Source organism: Erythrolamprus reginae, chromosome 10 (genome assembly GCF_031021105.1).
Source record: "Erythrolamprus reginae isolate rEryReg1 chromosome 10, rEryReg1.hap1, whole genome shotgun sequence".
Classification (NCBI taxonomy): domain Eukaryota; kingdom Metazoa; phylum Chordata; class Lepidosauria; order Squamata; family Dipsadidae; genus Erythrolamprus; species Erythrolamprus reginae.
In genome coordinates this window covers 42,678,693-42,705,155 of record NC_091959.1, presented here as the reverse complement: position 1 = coordinate 42,705,155, position 26,463 = coordinate 42,678,693, and the positions used below count along the sequence as shown (strand labels likewise).

Sequence of the window (26,463 nt, the reverse complement as noted above, 5' to 3'; positions counted from 1 at the left end):
TCATAATTTTTTAAGTAGCTGTATATTCTTGTAATAAAAATTTTTTCCCTTCCTAATATTAGTTTATCAAGGGGTGTGTCCTGTGCCAGTATTCCTTCGTTTTTAGTGTCTTTTTGCCATTTTGAAAATATTAGCCTGTATGGCCACTAGTCCAAAATTATGTTCTGTTCTGCTAACTCTTCCTTTGTTTTTATATTTCCTTCTGTATTTAATAAGTGGTTGTAGGTTATCATATTTTTTAATTCTGTAATGTTCGGGTGGGTGAGGGCTTCCAGACTGGAATACCATTTAGGTATTTTTATATAATGATCTTTTTTTAATTTGAGCCATGTTGTTATTAAGACATCTCTGATCATGTGATTTTTGAAATAAGTCGGAATCTTTTGGTGCTGGTTCCATAACATATTATGCCAACCAGAGAGCATGTCATGGCCTTCTAGTGCCAGTAATCTCTCTGCTTTAAGCTCTATCCAGTCTTTGATCCATAGTAAATTAGATGCTAAATGATATATCTTAAAGTCTGGTAATCCCAAACCTCCTTGTTTGATTCTATCTTGTAACCATTTTAATCTTATCCTGGGCCTTTTGTTGTTTCATATGAATTTAGAAGTAATTTTATTCAATCTATTGAAAAAATGATTATTTAGTTTTGTTGGGATTGTTTGGAGGAGGTACAAGAATTTCGGCAGTATTGACATTTTGATTGTCGCTATTCTGCCTAGTAGTGAAATTTGCAGCTTATCCCAGTTTTTTAATTGTTTCTCCGTTGTCTTTAATAATCTTTCATAATTATTTTCTTTAATGGTGCTACATTTTTTTGTGAGTAAAATCCCCAAGTATTTGACTATTTTAACTATTTTAATTTCCAAAATTTCTTCCAAATTATTTTCTTGATCCTTTGTCATATTTTTGGTTATAATTTTAGTTTTTTGAGTGTTTATTTTTAAACCTGCCACCTTGCCGAAATCCTCCACCTCTTTCATAATGTATTTCCCCGATTCCAGTGGGTTTTCTAATATTAAGACTAAGTCATCAGCATAAGCCTGTAATTTGAACTCTTGCCCTTTGGTTTTCAATCCTCTTATTTTAGAGTTGGCTCTAATCTTTCTTAACATGGTTTCTGTAACAAGAATATATAATAGCGGGGATAATGGGCAGCCTTGACGAACCCCTTTTTCTATCTGAAGTCTGTCGGTTAAATCCCCATTAATTGCGATTCTTGTGTGTTGTTTATAATAAATTGTCTCGATAATTTTAATAAATTTGGGGCCAAATTTCATATGCTTTATTAATTCTATCATAAATCCCCAATTTAGATTGTCAAAGGCTTTTTGGGCATCTAGAAAGATGAGAGCCAATTGTTTATCTGAATGTTTTTCATAGAATTCTAGAACGTCTAATATTATCCTCGTGTTATTTCTAATGTGTCTACCGGGTAGAAAGCCATTTTGATCCGAATGTATCTTGTTATTTAAAACTGTTTTTAGTCTGTTTGCCATTATGCTCATAAAAATTTTGTAGTCCACATTTAGCAGGGAGATGGGTCTATAATTTTGAATTCTATGTTTCTCTTCTTCGTTCTTAGGGATTAAACTCGTAATTGCCTCCGTCCAAGAGTTAGGCATTAAGCCTTTTTCTAGGACTTCGTTATAAAGTGTTAGTAGGAGGTCTCCTAAATCAGTGGAAAATTCTTTGTAGAATTCACCAATGATACCATCTGGAGCTGGGGCTTTATTGTTTTTCAGGTTTTTAATTGTTTCCTCCAGTTCAGTTATCGTAATTTCTTTGTTCAGCCTATTTCTTTCATTATCAGTCAGTTCTCCCGGTTCGGATTTTGTTATATACCTCTTTTGTTCCTCTAACGTTTTTATTTCCCTTTTGTATAATTCTGTGTAATAATCAGTAGCAATTTGTTTTTTCCCTTCTACCGTGGATTGTCTTTCTCCCCTGCTATCTTCTAGCGAGTGAATATATCGTTCATTTTCTTCTTTTTTAAGTTTGTAGACTAGCCATCTACCCGGCTTATTTGCATTTTCAAAATAGTCTAATTTAGCCATTTTAGTTTCCATGATAATTCATCCTGAGTCATTAAATTAATTTGGTGATTTAATTTATCCTTTTCCTCTTTAAGTTTCTCGTTTGAAATATCTTGTTGTAAATCTGTTTCTAATTGTTTAATTCTAGTTAGGTAATCTTTAATTTTTTGGTTTTAAATTTTCTTTACTCTAGAGGAGTATGAAATAGTGATTCCTCTTAAATATGCCTTTAAGGTGTCCCATAGGTTTTGTATAGAAGTGTCTTCATTCCAGTTATCTTTAAGAAAAAAAGTTAATTCTCTTTTTACTTGGTCAGTGTAGTTTTTTTCCTTAAGTAATGATTGGTTTAGGGACCATTTTTGAAAGTTTTTCTTTGGTTCTTTTATCTTAATTATAATTGGGTGGTGATCTGCCCATATATTGGGGCCGATCTCCACTTGTTCTATACATTTGTCTATGTTCAGGTCACCCCAGGCCATGTCTATTCTTGACCACGATTGGTGTGGGTTTGAAAAGAAAGTATATTCTCTATTCCCCTGATGTCTTTCTCTCCATAGGTCCAAAAGATTAAATTCTCTTGTTAGTTCAAAAAATTTGTTAGGTAGAATTTTCCTATCCTGAATTCTTTTTTTGGTTGTTTTGTAGTCTTTTTTTTTGTCAGGGATCGCGTTGAAATCTCCTAATATACATATGTTTTTCCCTTCTAGTTGTGTTAGTTGATCGTTTATTTTTTGGTAAAATTCAGATTGGTTTGTGTTTGGGGCATATATCACCATCAAGACTGCAGGACTTTGGCCAATTTTGATTTTCAGATTGAGTATTCTTCCATCTGGATCTGCATAGATTAGTTCTGGTTGTAGCCTCTCTTTTACATACACCGCTATGCCTCTTTTATTTGTTTCTGCTAGCGCCGTGAACAGTTTCCCTAATTTTTTATTCTTAAGTAAGTTCTGGTCTTGTGATCTAATATGTGTTTCTTGTAAGCAGATTATATCCGCTTCTTCTTTCTTGAGTTTAATCATCGTTTGTTTTCTTTTTATAATTGAGTTTAGTCCATTTATATTAACTGAGAAAATTTTTAGTGATTTCATATTTATTTCAAAGAATACGGAGAGAGATAAAGAGAGGGAGAGGGAAAAATAAAAATAAAAATAATAATAATTAAAAAAAAACAACAACCCGAACCTTTTTAGTTAACTTTTTATTTGCTTGCTCGCTGAAGTTCCTTTTCTATGTTTATTGTTTGTTGTTTATCTATATCTAAGTGTGTGCTCTGTTGTAGTTGGTGTTGTGTATTTTCCTTTCTACTTCCTTTTTGCTGTTGCTCTTGTTGTCACTCTACTTTCTTCTCTAGAACTGAGATCTTTCTCACTTTCTGCACTTTGTTGTCCTTGCTCACTTTCTTCTAGTCTGGTCTGAGGGGTTCCTTCAGGGCCAAATGTGTTTTCTCCTTCCAAGTTTTGTGAAATAAAATTATCAGCTTTTTCGAAAGAGTCAATCTTATACTTTCTGCCTTTCCAAGTTACCAACAGGCCCTCTGGGATCAGCCATCTAAAGGGAATTTCTCTTCTCATCAGTTTGGCGGTTAAGAAGTGGAACTCTCTTCACCTCTCTCTAATTCTCTTGGGTACCTGTTTCAGTATAGTTATTTCTCTATCATTATACAGTATTTGTTCGTTTCTGGTGTTTCTGTAGATCGCGTCTCTTGCAGTTTTTTTCGTGAAACGAACATGTACCTCTCTTGGAACTTTGTTCTTTTTGGCGTAATTAGTTTGGATCCTGAAAACCTCGTCTATGTGGTTTTTCACTTCTTCCTCGTCTATCTGCAGATTTTCCGATAGAATCTTTACCATTTTGGAGGTCAGATCTTCATCCTCCTGTTCCGGGACATTTTGAAAACGAAGGTAATAAGAGGCTTTCTCCATCTCTAGGACCGCTACGGCCCCTTGTTTTGAATTTTCAAACATGTGTGTGTGTCTGAAATTTGTACCTGTGAACTTTTGGGAGGAGTCTACCAGAGAGCCCGACAGAACAGAAACTATGAAAGGAGCAAATGAAAAATCCAAGAAGGTGGAGATGGTTTTCAGCTGCTTTGGTAGTAAACAGGTCCAGAGGAAGGATAAAAGGGATTGTAGAAGGACACAGCATGGAATAGCAGTCAATGGGGCAGGTTTGTGGCATGCAGAAATGTGACAAAACCACTCACTCTTCAGCCTGAAACCAACAGCAACATATCTTGATCTGTGGCTGGAGACTCTTGAGATGGGGAGACACAAGCAGAACCCCTGTAGGTTCATCTCAGTGTGCAAAGATGTCCCAAAACACCCAGGATTAGGGGAATGATGGGCATAGAGTGTGGATGAGAAGAGTTCAGGGAAGTCCACAGACCCATAGTCTCAGCCCTTCACCCCGAGCTATAAGTTCACATTGCGGTGGACGCGGAGTAAGCACATGGACACAGAAAATGGGATATACAGGTCACATTTATTGACTAGTTGATAAGACCTGTAGAGGTAAAACGAAAGAGGACGGAAATACCCATCTCAACATTCCTTTGCAACTTTGAGTGAAAGCCCCCTGCGAAGCAAGGGAGGGTCCCCTTGAATCTGAACTTGGGCTTCAACTTGACGGCTCACAACAATGATAAAAACAATATTATAATGGCACAAATATAATACTAAAAAACTAAAAACCCTATCATAATTAAAAACCAAACAGCACATACATACCAAACATAAATTATAATAAGCCTGGGGGAAAGATGTCTCAAATCCCCCATGTCTGGCGGTATAGGTGGGTCTTAAGTAGTTTACGGAAGACAAGGAGGGTGGGAGCAGTTCTAATCTCCGGGGGGAGTTAATTCCAGAAGGACGGGGCCGCCACAGAGAAGGCTCTTCCCCTGGGGCCCGCCAGACAACATTGTTTAGTCGACGGGACCCGGAGAAGGCCAACTCTGTGGGACCTTATCGGCCACTGGGATTCGTGCGGTAGCAGGCGGTTCCGGAGGTACTCTGGTCCAATGCCATGTAGGGCTTTAAAGGTCATGACCAACACTTTGAATTGTGACCGGAAACTGATAGGCAGCCAATGCAGTCCACGGAGTGTTGTAGATTTTCCGCCCGTTAACACCTCCCCGTGACTAAAGGGAAAAAGAAATGAATGCCAAATTGCAAGCCGAATTGACCAAATCATATAGACTGGAAGCGCTGGGCACCCCCTAACCGACACCTCACCCTCTCCCAGTGTGGAATAGGCAAAAAACCGGCGAAACTAAAAGCATTACAGCTTCCAAAACTTCCTGCTCGCCCCCCATGGGTGACCTTCAGACACACTGCCAAAGAGAGAGGGTGGGTGGATGCCTGCGATCCAGGCCGGCGGCAACACAAAAGAGAGGAGGCAAACGATGCTCCGCCCCCTTTTATATGGGGGATGCCCCTCACCTCCCAGAGGAGGGGGCACGTCATACGTGCACCTCGATCCCCCCCTCCTCGGTTATTTGCTGCCGGCTCTGCTGTGCTTCCGGCGCCACCGCAAATGCCGCCGGCCTTAAGGCGGACAATGGTCAGTTCTGAAAGAAGGAGAAATAAAACTGTAGAAGACAGAGATGATGTTCAAATGGTCAAACCCTCGACTAGACACCGGGAAAAAAAGAAACTGTATGAAGACCCAGTCGAAAAAGTGGCCCCTGGAGCAACTTTGCACCACATGATTGTAGGACATTTATTTATTTATTTATTAGATTTGTATGCCGCCCCTCTCCATAGACCCGGGGCGTAGTCTCCGTAGACTCGGGACATAAGGATGAATAGTTCATAAAGATTGATACCCAAGTGTGGTTCTCCTACATTAGCTGTTGGAATGAACCAAGCACATATTAAATGTTCTCTCTGGGGAAAATGAATCAGACACTGAAAACACAAAGCTCTTCCGATGAGCTCCTACCTCTCTTCTTGAATCTTAACTACACCACTAAAGTTGTGAAGGACAAGACCAAAGAAGCCTGATGCCCCTGATGTATATGTAATCTCTATTTAAAATGTCTTTCTTCCAATCAAAGTGTTAATAGCAACAAGGGAGGCTTTTTGAAATCTTCTCTAAGAGAGTTAAGAAAGAAGGCACATTCTTGTTCTCCTTTCCCTTATTGTTTTTTTTCTCTTCTTTTTCTAACATTTAACTAGAAGGAAGAGGATGGCCCTCAAGGGACATAAAACTCTATATTTCTTCAGCCCAGATGGAGATAACACAGATGTTGTAATATGAGAAGCCAGTAGGGGCTGCTGATGCCCTTTTGTAGTTCTCCAAAGAATGACTGCACCAAAAGCACGGTCAGATGTGGCTCCTAAAACTGTCTTCTTTCTTCCTCTACATTGAGGGAAGGAGGAAGGCACTGATCCCTCACAGAACACATGGAATAGGTAGGATAAAAGGAAATGGTTTTGTCCACCAATTCTGCCCCTGGTGGCTTCTTCCAAACATTTCTTAGGACCCAGTTTAGCCCCTATGTCCAAAAGGATTATGGTGCTCCTCTTTTTCTATAGGATGGTTGTTTTACTCACTATTCAGATTAAGTGGAGTTGCCCAATTTTCTTTTTTTTATTATTTTTTTTAAAATTCACAAATAAAAAAAACAATACAATTCAAAAAGAATGGTGGAGTTGAGATTAAGTGGAGTTGCCCAATTTCATGTACCATTTCCATGTCAATTTCACGAAGAGAGAGGGGTGTTTGAAGAAATTCACAAATTTTCCTGTTCTGCAACCAACACATTTTCGTTTTGAATTGAGACCTTTTCTTTCATCCCAGGTTCCAAATCACCTCTATGCAAATGTCTCCTCTCATCATTGGTTAAATCAGAAGATGTCATAATGCTATTGGTGAAGAAAACATACTAGCAGAACCAATGGGTGCAGACCTCATTTGCATGAAAGGGGAAAACATGGGCATTTTAATGAAAGGAAAGGAGAAGATCTAAAAAAGGTTATAAATTATAATTTTCCTCCATAGAAGGAGATTCCTTGCCAAAGTTGACCATGGGTTGGACTATGATTTTCTTAGCACTCCTCAGTTACTTCACAGGTAAAGTTTTCCTGGGCCAAGAGAGGATTATTTGGCTGTGATTTGGCTGGAAATGAGCAAAGCAAAGGAAGATGCCTCAATTTAATTGTCTTTCTTTCCTTCTGTCCCCTCACTTTTTTTCTCCTTGCTTCTTTTTCTGAAAGGCATTGATGGTCAGTTTGTGGTGACTCAGCGTCCCTCCAGCTCCGTGTCCCTGGGTGGAACCGTTACCCTCTCCTGCACCACATCTCAAAGTATCGACTCGATTCATTGGTATCAACAGAAAGCAGGAGGATCCCCTCGTTATGTCCACTGTGATACCTGTAGTAACAGGGGAGAAGGGATCTCCAATCGGTTCACTGCCACCAGATCTGGGAATACAGGATCTTTGACCATCACGAGTGCACAGGCTGAAGATGAGGCAGATTATTACTGCGGTAGGTGGAACAATGAATTTACCCAGTTGCACGGTGGTGAATTCTTATGGGGAAGTGTGACAAAACCTCCTCTCTGCCTCTTCAGCCTGAAACAAGAAGCAACAAACTGTAATCTGCGACAAGAGACAAAAGAGAAACAGTTGCAAATTCATCTCCATCTGCAAAGAGTCTCTCAGTGGCCACCAAAGATGAAGACCATTCAGGATTGAGGATGAGAAGGGTGTCAGAGAAGCCCACAGACCCATGGACTCACTCCCTTGTGTTATAAGGAGAAGTCCACACCTGGAATGCTCCTTTTAGATGTTGAGACTTTGGAAACAGTGCAGAGAAGAGCAACAAAGATGATTAAGGAACTAGGGGAATAAAACTTATGAAGAAGGGCTGCAATAATTTGGTATGTTTGGTGTAATGAAAAGAAGAACCAGCAATGACATGATAGCAGTGTTGCAATATCTGAAGATCTGCCACAAAGAAGAGGGTGATCCATTTATTTTTTCAAAGCACCTGAAGATAAGAAGAGAAACAATGGGTGGAAACTAATGAAGAAGAGAAGCAACTTAGCATTAAAGGGAAATTCCCCGAGAGTGAGAACAACCAACCAGTGGAACAACTTGCCTTCAGAGGTTGTGGATGCTCCATCATTGAGAAGAAGCTAAGAGAATCAGGATGCTTCAGACTTCCCTGTAATCTCTATCTAAAATGTCCTTCTTCCAACCAAAGTATTAAAAACAAGGGGGGCTTTGTGAAATCTTCCGTAAGAGAGTTAACAAAGAAGGCACATTCCTGTTCTCCTTCTCCTTATCATTTTACTTCTCTTCTTTTTCTGACATTTAAATAGAAGGAAGACAATGGTCCTCAAAAGACATAGAAACATAGAAACATAGAAGACTGACGACAGAAAAAGACCTCATGGTCCATCTAGTCTGCCCTTATACTATTTCCTGTATTTTATCTTACAATGGATATATGTTTATCCCAGGCATGTTTAAATTCGGTTACTGTGGATTTACCAACCACGTCTGCTGGAAGTTTGTTCCAAGGATCTACTACTCTTTCAGTAAAATAATATTTTCTCATGTTGCCTTTGATCTTTCCCCCAACTAACTTCAGATTGTTTCCCCTTGTTCTTGTGTTCACTTTCGTATTAAAAACACTTCCCTCCTGAACCCTATTTAACCCTTTAACATATTTAAATGTTTCGATCATGTCCCCCCTTTTCCTTCTGTCCTCCAGACTATACAGCTTGAGTTCATTCAGTCTTTCCTGATACGTTGTATACTTAAGACCTTCCACCATTCTTGTAGCCCGTCTTTGGACCCGTTCAATTTTGTCAATATCTTTTTGTAGGTGAGGTCTCCAGAACTGAACACAGTACTCCAAATGTGGTCTCACCAGCGCTCTATATAAGGGGATCACAATCTCCCTCTTCCTGCTTGTTATACCTCTAGCTATGCAGCCAAGCATCCTACTTGCCTTTAAAACTCTACATTTCTTCGGCCCAGATGGAGATAGGACAGAAACATGAAATTCTTCCGATGAGCATCTACCTCTTTTCTGCAACCTTAACCACACCACTAAAGTTGAGAAGGACACGACCAAAGAAGACTGATCCTACTGATGTACTATGTAATCTCTCCATAAAAGTGTCTTTCTTCAAAACAAAGTATTAAATACAACAAGGGAGATTTGTGAAATCGTCCATAAGAGAGTTAAGAAAGAAGGCAGATTCCTGTTCTCCTCTCTCTTATTGTTTTTAAACAGAAGGAAGACGATGGTCTTCAAAGGACATAAAACTCTACATTTCTTCAGCCCAGATGGTGATAACACAGATGTTGCAATTTCAGCAGCCAGTAGGGGCTGCTGATGCTCTTTCGCAGTTCTCCAAAGAATGACTGTAGCAAAAGCATGGACAGATGTGGCTCATAATGCTTTGGGGGAAGAAAATACACTGGCAGACCCAATGGGTGTAGATCTCATTTGCATGAAAGGAGAAAGCAGGGGCATTTAAGGGAAGGAAAGGAGAAAATCCAAAGAAGGCAATATTTTTCCTCCCTAGAAGGCGATTCCTTGCCAAAGTTGACCATGGGTTGGGCTATGATTTTCTTAGGACTCCTCCCTTACTTCACAGGTAAAGTTTTCCTGGGTCAAGAGAGGATTATTTGGCTGTGATTCTCATAAGACCAGGGTCCCTTGAAAATGAGCAAAGCAAAGGAAGATGCCTCAATTTAATTGTCTTTCTTTCCTTCTCTCCCCTCACTCTGTCTCCCCTGCTCCATTTCCTGAAAGGCATCAATGGTCAGTTTGTTGCGACTCAGCCTCCCTCCAGCTCCGTGTCTCCAGGTGGAACCGTTACCCTCTCCTGCACCACAACTCAAAGTCCCCACTGGATTGCCTGGTATCAACAGAAAGCAGGAGAATCCCCTCGTTTTGTCCACTGTGATGCCTGCAGCAGGGGAGAAGGGATCCCCAATCGGTTCACTGCCACCAGATCTGGGAATACAGGATCTTTGGCCATCACCAATGCTCAGGCTGAAGACGAGGCAGATTATTACTGCGGTAGGTGGAACACTGAAGTTACCCAGTTGCACGGTGGTGAATTCTTATGGGGAAGTGTGAAAAAAACCTCCTCTCTGCCTCTTCAGCCTGAAACAAGAAGCAAGAAACCTTTTATCTGCGACAGGAGACAAAAGAGAAAGAGTTGCAAATTCATCTCCATCTGCAAAGGAGTCTCTCAGTGCCCAGCAAAGAAGAAAGACGGTGGTCCTCAAAGAACAGAAAATGCTTTATTTCTTCAGCCCAGGTGTTTATAACACAGATGTTGCAAAATCAGAAAGAATGAAGGTCTTTCGCAGTGCTCCAAAGAATGAAAATGTCTTTCTTCACATTAAAGTATTTAAAACAACAAGGGAGGCTTTTTGAAATCTTCCGTAAGAGAGTGAACAAAGAAGGCCCATTCCTGTTCTCCTTCTCGTTATCATTTTTCCTCTTCTTTTCCTGACATTAAAACATAAGGAAGACAATGGTCCTCAAAGGACATAAAACTCTACATTTCTTCAGCCCAGATGGGGATAGGACAAATGTTGCAATAGCAGCAGCCAGTAGGGGCTGCTGATGCCCTTTCGTAGTTCTCCAAAGAATAACTGCTGCAAAACCCTGGTCAGATGTGGCTCCTGGAATGTCTCCTCTCTTCCTCTACAGTGAGGGAAGGAGGAAGGCACCGATCTCTCACAGGACACATGGAATATATAGGATAAAAGAAAAGGGTTGTGTCCACCAATTCTGCTTCTGGTGGCTTCTTCCCAATTCTAAGGAAAACAGAATACAAGTATTTCTTATGACCCTCTTTAGCCCATATGTCCAAATGAATTACGGTGCTTCTTTTCCCCTCTAGGCTGGTGGTTTTACCCATTATTGATATTACGTGGAGGTGCCCAGTTTCATGTTCCATATCAATTTCATGTATAAAGTGTGTTTGGAGAAATTCACAAGCTTCCCTGTTCTTTAAGCAGCAGAGCTTCATTTTTAATTGGGCCCTTTTGATTCATCCCCGTTTCCAATTCTACAATTTTCTTTTATGTACACTGAGATATATACTCCAAGACAAATTCCTTGTGTGCCCAATCAAAGTTGGCCAGTAAAATTCTACTTTATTCTATATGCAAATATTTTCTCTGGTCATTGGTTAAATCAGAAGACGTCACAATGATTTTGGGGAAGAAAATATACTTGCAGAACCAATGGGAGCAGATTTCATTTGCATGAAAGGAGAAAACGGGGTCATTTAAGGAAAGTAAAGGAGAAGATCCAAAGAAGGTTATAATTTTCCTCCCCAGAAGGAGATTCCTTGCCAAAGTTGACCATGGGTTGGGCTATGATTTTCTTAGGACTCCTCACTTACTTCACAGGTAAAGTTTTCCCAGGCCAAGAGAGGATTATTTGGCTGTGATTCTCATAAGACCAGGGTCCCTTGGAAATGGGTCAGAGCGAACGAACGTGCATCAGTTTAACAGTATTTCTTTCTTTTTCTTCACTCTTTCTCTCCCTCCCTCCCACCATTATTTCAAGGCATCAATGGTCAGTCTGCTTGGACTCAGCCTCCCTCCAGTTCTGTGTCCCTGGGTGGAAGCACTACGCTCTCCTGCACCACAACTCAGAGTTCCTACGGTATCCTCTGGTATCAAGAGAAACCAGGTGGACCCCCTCGTTATCTCCACTGTGATACCTGCAACAGGGGAGAAGGGAACCCAGATCGGTTCACTGCCACCAGATCTGGGAGTACAGGATCTTTGGCCATCACCAATGCGCAGGCTGAAGACGAGGCAGATTATTACTGTGCTAGCTGGAACAGTGGACGTACCCTGTTGCACAGTGGTGCATTCTTATGGGGAAGTGTGACAAAAACCTTGTTTCTTCCTCTTGAGGCTGAAACCACATGCGACATACCTTGATCTGTGACTGGGGAGACTCACCAGCCGATGATGCAGGAGAAAACATCCTGTAAGTTCATCGCCTTCTGCAGAGAAGTCTCTCAATGCCCAGCAAGGGGGATGATGGACACAGGAATGCGAAGGAGAAGGATGCAGGGAAGTAGGGGTGGGTCCTTAAACAGAAGGAAGACAATGGTCCCTCAAAGGACATGAAATGCTGCATTTCTTCAGCCCAGATGGAGATAACACAAATGTTGCAATGTCAGTGGCCAGTAGGGGCTGCTGGTGCTCTTTCATAGTTCTCCAAAGAATTACTGCTGCAGAAACAGGCTCAGATGTTGCTCCTAAAACTCTCTCCTCTCTTCCTCTACACTGAGGGCCGCAGGAAGGCACTGATCACAGAACACATGAAATATGTAGGATAAAAGGAAAGGGTTTCACCAACTCTGCTTCAAGTGGCTTCCTCCAAATATTTAAAAAAATAATACGAGTATTTCTTAGGACCCAATTTAGCCCCTATGTCCAAAAGTACTCCTCTTATTATTTATCTATTTATCTATCTATTTATGTATCTATTTATCTATTTATCTATTCATCTATTCATCTATTCATCTATTCATCTATTTAATTATTTATCTATTCATCTATTTATCTATTTATCTATTCATCTATTCATCTATTCATCTATTTATTTATTTATCTATTCATCTATTTAATTATTTATCTATTTATCTGTTTATCTGTTTGTCTGTTTCTCTGTTTGTCTGTTTGTTTGTTTATTTATTTATTTATTTATTTATTTGCTTGCTTGATTGCTTGTTTGTTTGATAGTTTGTTTGTCAAACAATTATAGGATGGTAATTTGTACAAATAAAACATAACAATAATGATAAAACGATAGAAGACAATAGAACAGTAGGACCGAGATGGTATGCACAATGGTGCGCTTATGCACGCTCATTTTTCTATAAGCTGGTGGTTTTACACATTATTGACATTAAATGGAGTTGCCCAATTTAATATTCCATGTCGATTTCATGTATAAAGAAGTGTGTTTGGACAAATTCACAAGCTTTCTTGTTCTTTAAACAGCACAGCTTCATTCCTAATTGAGACATTTTGATTCATCCCAGTTTCCAAATACATAGTTTTATTTTAATATGAGAGCATATGCACCAAGACAAATTTTATTTTATTTATTTATTATTTGGATTTGTATGCCGCCCCTCTCCGAAGACTCGGGGCGGCTCACAACAAGTGAAAAACAATCCAATACAATCCAATTAATTAAAATATTATAAGTTTAAGAAAATCCCCTGTACTAACATACACACATACAGACATACCATATATAACTTCAACGTGCCCAGGGGGAGATGTTTAGTTTCCCCATGCCTGACGGCAAAGGTGGGTTTTGAGGAGTTTACGGAAGGCAGGAAGAGTAGGGGCAGTTTTGATCTCCGGGGGGAGTTGGTTCCAGAGGGCCGGTGCCGCCACAGAGAAGGCTCTCCCCCTGGGGCCCGCCAACCGGCATTGTTTAGTTGACGGGACCCGGAGGAGGCCCACTCTGTGGGACCGAATCGGTCGCTGGGATTCGTGCGGCAGAAGGCGGTCTCGGAGATATTCTGGTCCAGTGCCATGAAGGGCTTTAAAGGTCATAACCAACACTTTGAATTGTGACCGGAAACTGATCGGCAGCCAATGCAGACTGCGGAGTGATGGTGAAACATGGGCATACCTGGGTAAGCCCATGACTGCTCTCGCAGCTGCATTCTGCACGATCTGAAGTTTCTGAACACTTTTCAAAGGTAGCCCCATGTAGAGAGCATTACAGTAGTCGAACCTCGAGGTGATGAGGGCATGAGTGACTGTGAGTAATGAGTCCCGGTCCAGATAGGGCCGCAACTGGTGCACCAGGCGAACCTGGGCAAACGCCCCCCTCGCCACAGCTGAAAGATGTTGTTCTAATGTGAGCTGTGGATCGAGGAGGACGCCCAAGTTGCGGACCCTCTCTGAGGGGGTCAATAATTCCCCCCCCAGGGTGATGGACGGACAGATGGGATTGTCCTTGGGAGGCAGAACCCACAGCCACTCCGTCTTATCCGGGTTGAGCTTGAGTCTGTTGACACCCATCCAGGCCCCAACAGCCTCCAGGCACCGGCACATCACTTCCACCGCTTCATTGACTGGGCATGGGGTGGAGATGTAAAGCTGGGTATCATCCGCATATTGATGATACCTCACCCCATGTCCTTGGATGATCTCGCCCAGCGGTTTCATGTAGATGTTGAATAGCAGGGGGGAGAGGACCGACCCCTGAGGCACCCCACAAGGGAGAAACCTAGGAGTCGACCTCTGGCCCGCCACTAACACCGACTGCGACCGGCCAGAGAGGTAGGAGGAGAACCACTGAAGGACAGTGCCTCCCACTCCCAACCCCTCCAGCCGGTGCAGAAGGATACCATGGTCGATGGTATCGAAAGCCGCTGAGAGGTCAAGGAGCACCAGGACAGAGGATAAACCCCTGTCCCGGGCCCGCCAGAGATCATCCATCAACGCGACCAAAGCGGTTTCCGTGCTGTAACCGGCCCTGAAACCCGACTGCCGGGGACCTAGATAATCGGCTTCTTCCAAGGACCGCTGGAGCTGGAGTGCCACCACCTTCTCGACAACCTTCCCCATAAAGGGAAGGTTGGAGACTGGACGATAGTTGTTAAGTACGGCTGGGTCCAGGGAGGGCTTCTTGAGGAGGGGGCGCACAAGCGCTTCTTTATAGAGTGATGGAAAAACTCCCCTCCCCAAGGAAGCGTTGGTAATCTCCTGGGCCCAGCTCCGTGTCACCTCCCTGCTGGCCGAAACCAACCAGGAGGGACACGGATCCAGTAAACAGGTGGCGGAACTCACAGCTCCAATGGCCTTGTCCACTTCATCAGGTGTCACCAGATCAAACTCTTCCCAGACAGGTGGACAAGTACGTGCCCCAGTCACCTCGACTGACTCGTTGTCAGTCGACTCTGTTTTACAATTGGAGTCGAGGTCGGCTCGGATCCGAGCGACTTTATCAGCGAAAAACGTGTTAAAGTCCTCGGCACTACTCTGTAAGGGCTCCCCAACTCCCCCCTGGTTAAGAAGGGAGCGGGTCACCCTAAACAGAGCGGCCGGGCGGGATTCCGCTGATGCAATCAAGGCGGCATGGTACGCGCATCTTGCCGCCTTGAGCGCCACTTTGTAAGTCTTAATAAAAGCTCTTACAAGTGTTCGATCAGATTCAGACCTACTCTTCCTCCATCGCTTCTCTAGACGTCTCTTTTGGCGTTTCAACTCCCGGAGCTCCTCGTTGAACCATGGAGCTCTACGGGGTCTAGCGCCACGGAGAGGTCGCAAAGGCGCAATCCGGTCGAGAGCCTCCGCAGCAGCCGTATTCCAGGCCTCTGCAAGAGACTCTGCCGAACTGTGGATGAGTGCCTCTGGAATAACCCCAAGCGCCGTCTGGAAACCCTCTGGATCCATTAGGCGTCTGGGGCGGAACATCTTCATTGGTTCCGCCTCCCTGCGGGGAAGGATTGGAGCCAGGAAGTCAAGCCGTAGTAGAAAATGGTCTGACCATGACAAAGGCACTGCTTCTAAGCCCCTTAGTCTCAGACCATTGCTCAATTGCTCGGAAAGGAATACCATGTCAGGTGCGTGCCCCCCCTCATGAGTCGGACCCCGTACTACTTGAGTCAGGTCCATGGCTGTCATGGTGGCCATGAACTCCTGTGCCAACCCCGAGGTTTCGCCGAGTGACGGCAGATTGAAGTCCCCCAAGACAATAAGTCTGGGGAACTCCACCGCCAACCCGGCTACCTCCTCGAGTAGCACAGGCAGGGCTTTTGACACGCAGCTGGGAGGCAGGTACGTGAGAAATAAGCCCACCTGAACCCCTAAGTCCAACTTCATCAAGAGAGACTCGCAACCCGCAATTTCCGGAGCAATGAGTCCACGTAGGCCAGTAACACTTGACACAATACCACACTGAGATCTTTTAATTTATCCTGGTTTCCAAAAGCTCTGATCTGCAATTATTTTCTCATTGGTTAAATCAGACTTCATAACGCTTTTGTGGAAGAAAATAGACTAGCAGAACCAATGGGTGTAGATCTCATTTGCATGAAAGGAGAAAACAGGGGCATTTAAGGAAAGGAAAGGAGAAGATCTAAAGAAGGTTATAACTTTCCACCCTAGAAGGAGGAGATTCCTTGCCAAAGTTGACCATGGGTTGGGCTATGATTTTCTTAGCAATCCTCAGTTACTTCACAGGTAAAGTTTTCCTGGTCAAAAAGAGGATTATTTGGCTGTGATTCACATAAGACAAGGGTCCCTTGGAAATGAGCAAAGCAAAGGAAGATGCCTCAATTTAATTGTCTTTCTTTCCTTCTGTCCCCTCACTCTTTTTCTCCTTGATCCTTTTCCTGAAAGGCACTTATGGTCAGTTTGTGGTGACTCAGCCTCCCTCCAGCTCCGTTTCCCTGGGTGGAGCTGTTACCCTCTCCTGCACCACATCTCAAAGTAACTACGTGATTGGCTGGTATCAACAGAAAGCAGGAGGATCCCCTCGTTTTGTCCACTGTGATGGCTGCAGCAGGGGAGAAGGGATCCCAAATAGGTTCACGGCCACCAGTTCTGGGAATACAGGATCTTTGGCCATCACCAATGCCCAGGCTGAAGACGAGGCAGATTATTACTGTGGTAGGTGGAACAATGAATATAGCCAGTTGCACGGTGGTGAATTCTTATGGGGAAGTGTGACAAAAACCTCCTCTCTGCCTCTTCAGCCTGAAAGAAGAAGCAAGAAAACTTTTATCTGTGACTTGAGACACGAGGGAAAGAGTTGCACATCCATCTCCATCTGCAAAGGAGTCTCTCAGCGGCCACCAAAGATGAAGACAATTCAGGACTGAGTATGAGAAGGGTGGCAGGGAAGCCCACAGACCCCTGGACTCACTCCCTTGTGTTATAAGGAGAAGATGCACAACCTTAATATGACCACACCTGGAATGCTACTTCTAGATGTTGAGACTTTGGAAACAGTGCAGAGAAGAGCAACCAAGACTAGGGAATGGGCAGAATGAAACACACGAAAAAGGGCTGCAGTAATTAGGGATGTTTGGTGTAATGAAAAGAAGAACCAGCAACGACATGATATCAGTGTTGCAATATCTGAAGATCTGCCACAAAGAAGAGGGTGGTCCATTAATTTTTTCAAAGCACCTGAAGATAAGAGGAGAAACAATGGGTGGAAACTAATCAAGAAGAGAAGCAACTTAGCATTAAAGGGAAATTCCCCGAGAGTGAGAACAACCAACCGGTGGAACAACTTGCCTTCAGAGGTTGTGGGTGCTCCATCATTGAGAAGAAGCTAAGAGAATCAGGATGCTTCAGACTTCCCTGTCATCTCTATCTAAAATGTCCTTCTTCCAACCAAAGTATTAAAAACAAGGGGGGCTTTGTGAAATCTTCCATAAGAGAGTTAACAAAGAAGGCACATTCCTGTTCTCCTTCTCCTTATCATTTTTCTTCTCTTCTTTTTCTGACATTTAAATAGAAGGAAGACTATGGTCCTCAAAGGACGTAAAACTCTACATTTCTTTGGCCCAGATGGAGATAGGACAGAAACATGAAATTCTTCCGATGAGCATCTACCTCTTTTCTGCACCCTTAACCACACCACTAAAGTTGAGAAGGACACGACCAAAGAAGACTGATGCTACTGATGTAATATGTCATCTGTCCATAAATGTGTCTTTCTTCAAATCAAAGTATTAAATACAACAAGGGAGATTTGTGAAATATTCCTTAAGATAGTTAAGAAAGAAGGCAGATTCCTGTTCTCTTCTCCCTTATTGTTTTTAAACAGAAGGAAGACGATGGTCTTCAAAGGACATAAAACTCTACATCTCTTCAGCCCAGATGGGGATAACACAGATGTTGCAATTTCAGCAGCCAGTAGGGGCTGCTGATGCTCTTTCGCAGTTCTCCAACGAATGACTGCAGCAAAAGCATGGACAGATGTGGCTAATAATGCTTTTGGGGAAGAAAATACACTGGCAGACCCAATGGGTGAAGATCTCATTTGCATGAAAGGAGAAAGCAGAGGCATTTAAGGAAAGGAAAGGAGAAAATCCAAAGAAGGCAATAATTTTCCTCCCTAGAAGGTGATTCCTTGTCAAAGTTGACCATGGGTTGGGTTATGATTTTCTTAGCAATCCTCCCTTACTTCACAGGTAAAGTTTTCCTGGGTCAAGAGAGGATTATTTGGCTGTGATTCTCATAAGACCAGGGTCCCTTGGAAATGAGCAAAGCAAAGGAAGATGCATCAATTTAATTGTCTTTCTTTCCTTCTCTCCCCCCACTCTTTTCCCTCCTGCTCCATTTCCTGAAAGGCATCAATGGCCAATTTGTGGTGACTCAGCCTCCCTCCAGCTCCGTGTCCCCAGGTGGAACCATTACTCTCTCCTGCACCACAACTCAAAGTACCCACTGGATTGGCTGGTATCGACAGAAAGCAGGAGAATCCCCTCGTTATGTCCACTGTGATACCTGCAGTAGCAGGGGAGAAGGGATCCCAAATCGGTTCACTGCCACCAGATCTGGGAATACAGGATCTTTGGCCATCACCAATGCACAGGCTGAAGACGAGGCAGATTATTACTGCGGTAGGTGGAACACTGAAGTTACACAGTTGCACGGTGGTGAATTCTTATGGGGAAGTGTGACAAAAACCTCCCCTCTTCCTCTTCAGCTTGCAACAAGAAGCAACAAACCTTGATCTGTTACTGGATACAGGAGAGAAAGAGTTGCAAATTCATCTCCATCTGCAAAGGAGTCTCTCAGTGCCCAGCAAAGATGAGGACCATTCAAGAACGAGGATGAGAGGAATTGCAGGGAAGCCCACAGAACCCTGGTCTCACTCCCTTGTGGTATAAGTGCACATTGTGAAAGGAGAAGATGAACAGCCTTAATAAGAGCACACCTGGAATGTTGCTTCCAGACTTTGGAAACAGTGCAGAGAAGAGCAACCAAGATTAGGGAACGGGCAGAATGAAATACACGAAGAAGGGCTGCAGTAATTAGGGATATTTGGTGTAATGAAAAGAAAAACCAGCGATGACATGATAGCAGCGTCTGCCACAAAGAAGAGGGGGGTCCATTAATTTTTTGCAAAGCACCTGAAGATAAGACGAAAAACAATGGGTGGAAACTAATCAAGGAGAGAAGCAACTTAGAATTAAAGGGAAATTCCCCAACAGTGAGAACAATCAACCTGTGGAACAACTTGCTTTCATAAGTTGTGCATGCTCCGTCATTGAGAAGAAGCTCAAAGAATCAGGATGCTCCAGACTTCCCAGTAATATCTACCTAAAATTTCTTTCTTCCAATCAAATATTAAAAACAACAAGGGAGGCTATGTGAAAACTTCTGTATAATAATTAAGAAAGAAGGCACATTCCTGTCCTCCTTCTGTTTTTTCTCTTCTTTTTCTGACATTTAAACATAAGGAAGATGATGGTCCTCAAAGGACATAAAACTCTACATTTCCTCAGCCCAGATGGAGATGGGAGAGATGTTGCAATATCAGCGGCCAGTAGGGGCTGCTGATGCCCTTTTGTAGTTCTCCAAAGAATGACTGCTGCAAAACCCTGGTCAGATGTGGCTCCTGAAATGTCTCCTCTCTTCCTCTACAGCGAGGGAAGGAGGAAGGCACCAATCTCTCACAGGACACATGAAATATATAGGATAAAAGGAAATGGTTGTTTCTACCGATTCTGCTTCTGGTGGCTTCTTCCAAATTTTAAGGAAAACAGAAGTATTTCTTCTGACCCGCTTTAGCCCATATGTCCAAATGAATTATGGTGCTCCTCCCAACCCCCGCCCCAGGATGATGGTTTTGCTCACTATTGTGATTAAGTGGAGTTGCCCAATTTCATGTATCACTTCCATGTCAATTTTACATATAAAGAATTGTGTTTCGAGAAATTACCAAGGTTTCCTGTTCTGTAAGCAGCACAGCTTCATTTTTAATTGGGACTTTTTCATTCATCCCCGTTTCCAAATCTACAATTTTCTTTTATGTACACTGAGAGGATATGCACCAAGACAAATTCCTTGTGTGTCCCATCACACTTGGCTCAATACCACACTGAGACCTTTTAATTTATCCCTGTTTCCAAAGCTCTGATGTGCAATTATTTTCTCATTGGTTAAATGAGACATCATAATGCTTTTGGGGAAGAATATATACTAGCAGAACCAATTGGTGTAGATCTCATTTGCATGAAAGGAGAAAACAGAGGCATTTAAGGAAAGGAATGGAGAAGATCTAAAGAAGGTTATAACTGTCCACCCTAGAAGGAGAAGATTCCTTGCCAAAGTTGACCATGGGTCGGGTTATGATTTTCTTAGTACTCCTCACTTACTTCACAGGTAAGGTTCTCCTGGTCAAAGAGAGAATTTGGCTGTGATTCTCATAAGACCAGGGATCCTTGGAACTGAGCAAACAAAGGAAGATGCATCAATTTAACTGTCTTTCTTTCCTTCTCTCCCCTCACTCTTTTCCCCCTTGGTCCATTTCCTGAAAGGCATTGATGGTCAGTTTGTGGCGACTCAGCCTCCCTCCAGCTCTGTGTCCCCAGGTGGAACCATAACCCTCTCCTGCACCACAACTCAAAGTCGCCACTGGATTCCCTGGTTTCAACAGAAAGCAGGAGAATCCCCTCGTTTTGTCCACTGTGATGGCTGCAGCAGGGGAGAAGGGATCCCAAATCGGTTCACTGCCACCAGATCTGGGAATACAGGATCTTTGACCATCACCAATGCACAGGCTGAAGACGAGGCATATTATTACTGTGATAGGTGGAACACTGAAGTTACCCTGTTACACAGTGGTGAGTTCTTATGGGGAAGTGTGACAAAAACCTCCTCTCTTCCTCTTCGGGTTGAAAAAAGAAGCAACAAACTGTAATCTGCGACTGGAGACACGAGAGAGAGAGTTGAAAATTCATCTCCATCTGCAAAGGAGTCTCTCAGCACCCAGCAAAGATGAAGACCATTCAGGACCGAGGATGAGAAGGGTGTCAGGGAAGCCCACAGACCCCTGGTCTCACTCCCTTGTGTTATAAGGAGAAGATGCACAGCCTTAATGTGAGCACACCTGGAATGCTGCTTCTAGGTGTTGAGACTTTGGAAACAGTGCAGAGAAGAGCAACAAAGGTGATTGAGGAACTGGGGGAATAAAACATACGAAGAAGGGCTGCAGGAATTTGTTATGTTTGGTGTAATGAAAAGAAGAACCAGCAATGACATGATAGTAGTGTTGCAATATCTGAAGATCTGCCACAAAGAAGAGGGCGGTCCATTTATTTTTTCAAAGCACATGAAGATAAGAGGAGAAACAATGGGTGGAAACTAATCAAGGAGGGAAGCAACTTAGCATTAAAGGGAAATTCCCCGACAGTGAGAACGGTTTGTGGCGCCAAAGCTCCGCCCATGGAATCCCATCGTTTTTTATTTTTACGGATTTTTTATTGTTATTTATTTTTATGAAAAAGGACGCCACAGCGGCGCTGCAAGCAAAGGGAAGTCCTTTCGCGTAAAAATGCACTTGTGATTTTACATGCTATTGAGGTTGACTTACATAATTACATGTATCGTGCCCATGTCAAATTCACGTATAATTAAATAGTGTGTCTGAAGAAATATCCCTGTTCCACAAGCAGCAGAGGGTGATTTTTAATTGAGACCTTTTCATTCCTCCTGGTTTCCAAATCTCTTATATGCAAATCTTTTCTCTGGTTATTGGTTCAATCAGAAGACCTCACAATGCTTTTGTGGAAGAAAATATGCTGGCAGAACCAATGAGAGCAGATCTCATTTCCATGAAAGGAGAAAGGGGGGGGCATTTAAGGAAAGGAAAGGAGAAGGTCTGAAGAAGGTTCTTCTTCAGATCTTCTATCCTTAGAAGGAGATTCCTTGCCAAAGTTGACCATGAGTTGGGCTATGATTTTCTTAGCATTCCTCACTTACTTCACAGGTAAAGTTTTCCTGGTCCAAGAGAGGATTGGCTTTTGGGTTTAATAAAAAAACACGGCTACCAGAAATATTTAAGAATAATGAAGTGGATCACAGATTCGGTATTTTTTCCTTTACTCCACCACTCTTCTTCTCCCTTTTAAAAGGTGTTGACTGTCAAGAAAGTTGGACTCAACCTCCCTCCAGGTCCGTGTCCCCAGGTGGAACCATTACCCTCTCCTGCACAACCACACAGAGTTCTCGCAGCATCTACTGGTATCAACAGAAAGCAGGAGAATCCCCTCGTTTTGTCCACTGTGATGGCTGCAGTGACAGGGGAGAAGGGATCCCAGATCGGTTCACTGCCACCAGATCTGGGAGTACAGGATCTTTGGCCATCACCAATGTGGAGGCTGAAGACGAGGCCGATTATTACTGTTGTGCCTTGGAAAGAACAGGCAACTGGTTCCACAGTGGTGAATTCTTATGGGGAAGTGTGTCAAAAACCTTTTTTCTTCCTCTTGAGGCTGAAACCACATGCAACATATCTTGATTTGTGACTGGGGAGACAAGAGCTGATGATGCAGGAGAGGGGCGGCATACAAATCTAAAAAATCTAACAAATAAACAAATAAACAAATAAACAAATAAAATAGGTAGGTAGGTAGGTAGGTAGGTAAGTAAGTAAGTAAGTAAGTAAGTAAGTAAGTAAGTAAGTAAGTAAGTAAGTAAGTAAGTTAGTTAGTTAGTTAGTTAGTTAGTTAGTTCATCACCTTCTGTAGAGAAGTCTCTCAATGTCCAGCAAGGGGGATGATGGGCACAGGACTGTGAAGGAGAAGCAGGCATGGAAGAAGGGGTGGGTTCTTAAACAGATTTTAGTTAATAATTATAGTTCATAAAATCATATACCAAAATGTCCTATCTGTTAACGACTACTTCACCTTCAACCGCAACAACACACGAGCACGCAAACAATTTAAACTGAATGTCAACCACTCCAAACTTGACTGCAAAAAATGCGACTTCAGCAATAGAGTCATCAAGGCCTGGAATGCACTACCTGACTGTGGTTTCTACTCCTAACCCCAAAACCTTTAACCTTAGACTATCTACGATTGACCTCTCCTCCTTTCTAAGAGGTCTGTAAGGGGCGTGCATAAGCGCACCATTGTGCCTACCGTCCCTGTCCTATTGTCTTCTTTTTATCATTACTTATCTAATGTTTTATTTGTACAAATTGCCACCCTATAATTGTTTGACAAAATAAATAAATAAAATAAATAAAATAAAATAGAAGGAGGACGGTGGTCCTGAAATGCTGCATTAATTCAGCCCAGGTGGTGATAACACAGATGTTGCATTATCAGCAACCAGTAGGGGCTGCTGATGCCCTTTTGTAGTTCTCCAAAGAATGACTGCTGCAAAACCCTGGTCAGATGTGGCTCCTAAAAATGGTTTTTACACATTGTTGAGATTATGTAGAGTCACACAATTTCATTTATTGTTTCAATGTCAATTTATGCATGGTGTCTTTGAAGAAACTCTGAAAATGCTCGGTTCCTCAACAGAAGGTTGAGATTTTTAACTGAAAGAGTTTAATTAGTCCAGGTTTCCAAATCTCCTGTATGCAAATGTTTCCTCTGGTCATTGGCTAAACTAGAAAACCTCATCATGCTTTTGGGGAATGAAATATACTAGTAGAACCAATCTCATTTGCATGAAAGGGGAAAGTAAGCAGCATTTAAGCAAAGGAAAGGAGAAGACCCAGAGAAGGCTATAATTTTCCTCCCTAGAAGGAGATTCCTTGGCTAGGTTGACCATGGGTTGGGCTATGATTTTCTTATCTGTCCTCACTTACTTCACAGGTAAAGTTTTCTTCGGCCAAGAGAGGATTTGGCTGTGATTCTTATAAGAAAAAAATGTCCTTGGAAATGAAGCACACAAAGCTGCATTCGTTTAACATATTTCTCCCTTTTTCTCCCTTCACTCTTTCCTTTCCTATATCTCACCATTATTGAAAGGCATCAATGGTCAGTGTGCTTGGACTCAGCCTCCCTCCAGCTCCGTGTCCCCAGGTGGCACTGTTACAATCTCCTGTACAAGAACACAGAGTTCCCACAGCATCTACTGGTATCAACAGAAAGCAGGAGAATCCCCTCGTTTTGTCCACTGTGATGCCTGCAACAGGGGAGAAGGGGTCTCAAATCGGTTCACAGCCACCAGATCTGGGAACATAGGATATTTGACCATCACCAATGCACAGGCTGAAGACGAGGCAGATTATTACTGTACTAGCTGGAACACAGACGTTACCCTGTTGCACGGTGGTGAATTCTTATGGGGAAGTGCGACAAAAACCTATTTTCTTCCTCTTGAGGCTGAAACCACATGCGATATACCTTGATCTGTGACTGGGGAGACTCACGAGCCGATGATGCAGGATAAGAATTCCTACAGGTTCATCGCCTTCTGCAGAAACATCTCTCAATGCCCAGCAACGGGGATGATGGACACAGGAATGTGAAGGAGAAGGATACATGGAAGCAGGGATGGGTCCTTAAACAGAAAGAAGATGATGATCCTCAAAGTTCATGAAACACCTTCAGCCCAGGTGGTGATAACACAAATGTTGCAATATCAGTGGCCACTATGGGTTGCGGATGCCTTTTTATAGTTCTCCAAAAAATGACTGCTGCAAAACCATGGTTAGATGTGGCTCCTGAAATGTCTCCTCTCTTCCTCTACAGTGAGGGATGGAGGAAGGCACTGGTCCTTCACACAACACATAAAATATGTAGGCTAAAAGGAAAAGGTTTCACCAACTCTGCTTCCAGTGGCTTCTTCTAAATATTAAAAAAAAAGAATACAATTATTTTTTAGGACCCACTTTAGCTCCAGACTTCCATATAATCTTTACCTAAAATGTCTTTCTTCAAATCAAAGTATTTTATTTTTTTTATTTTAAATTTTTTAAAAATTGGTTTATTTATTAAATTAACAACAAACAAAAAATACATAAAAGAAAACGTGCCCAACACCAATAAAAATCCCACCACCATTCAGGGGGTTAAATTATTTACAATAAGTTTCAATTTCTTCCTTAGCTCCGGTTCACATTTCTTTACATACAAAAAGTGATTGGAATTTATTTTTCACACTGTCGTCATAAATTCTACTTAAGATATAATTTTTCACCTTATTCCATCGTGCCATCAGCTTCTCCAATTTATTTTCATCAAAGTTATTTAATCTTATTTCCATAATTTCGAAGTGGATGGGGTCGACCATGTACCAGTACCAATTCTGGATTGTCCACTTATTACTATCTTTCCACCCTAATACCACTACTGCTTGAGCGCTTTCCAAAGCTGCTGTTTTGATTTCTTTAAATTCTCGTAACTCCCCATATTTAACTAGTATTGCTAATTCTTTTGTAATTATCCAGTTAATTTTTAGCATATCATTTATTTCATTCTGTACTTCCTTCCAAAATTTTTGAACTTCAACACATTCCTAGAGCATATGCATAAAAACTCCTTTTATTTGGCAACCATGCCAGCAATTTCCTTTCCCTTTCCTCTGGAAGTGTGCTAGTTTTACTGGCGTGAAATACCATTTATGTAAAATTTTCCTTCTCATCTCTCTAATTCTTGTATTCTTTATCTTCTGTATATTTTCTATTCAAATCAAAGTATTAAAAACAACAAGGGAGGCTTTGTGAAATCTTCCATAAGAGAGTTAAGAAAGAAGACACTTTCTCCTTCTCCTCCTTCTTCTTATTTTTTCTCTCCTTCTTCTGACGTTTAAACAAAAGGAAGACAAAGGTCATAAGGACATAAAACTCTACATTTCTTCAGCCCAGATGGGGATAAGACAGATGTTGCAATATCAGCAGCCAGTAGGGGCTGCTGATGCCCTTTCACAGTTCTCCAAAGAATGACTGCAGGTTCATCACCTTCTGCAGAAATGTCTCTCAATGCCCAGGGGGACGATGGACACAGGAATGCGAAGGAGAAGGATGCATGGAAGCAGGGACAGGTTCTTAAACACAAAGAAGATGATGATCCTCAAAGGTCATGAATCACTACATTTCTTCAGACCAGGTGGTGATAACACAAATAATAATAATAATAATAATAATAATAATAATAATAATAATAATTTATTAGATTTGTATGCTGCCCCTCTCCGAAGACTCGGGGCGGCTCACAACAATGATAAAAACAATATTATAGTGGCACAAATCTAATGTTAAAAGAAATAACTAAAACCCTATCATATTAAAACCAAACAACACATACATACTGTTGTGGTTCAGCCTGGGACCCCTCCGGGAATGGCTGATTTGCTGTCGGCTTCCAGCTCAGAGGGAGAGGCTGAGGACCAGGAGGTGCAGACTGACGAGGAAGCGGAATCCCAGGCTGAAGAAGAAGGACAGCCAGAGTTCCACCAGGGGGAGCT

The 26,463-nt window shown here is 42.3% G+C and overlaps 1 long non-coding RNA gene and 1 gene segment (V, D, J or C); both read left to right on the top strand.

The window, feature by feature from the left end:
- The window catches only part of LOC139173222 (uncharacterized), a 29,743-nt gene extending 7,494 nt beyond the window's left edge, over nucleotides 1-22,249 (top strand). Inside the window, exon 3 of the long non-coding RNA XR_011559997.1 lies at nucleotides 22,224-22,249. This is a non-coding gene — a long non-coding RNA (uncharacterized lncRNA). The remainder of the gene's footprint in view (nucleotides 1-22,223) is intronic.
- Nucleotides 22,250-23,821: 1,572 nt separating this feature from the next.
- Nucleotides 23,822-24,406, top strand: LOC139172776 (immunoglobulin lambda variable 2-23-like). The segment is given in 2 exon segments: nucleotides 23,822-23,867; nucleotides 24,024-24,406. Coding segments are annotated over 2 exon segments (429 nt in total).
- Nucleotides 24,407-26,463: the final 2,057 nt, after the last annotated feature.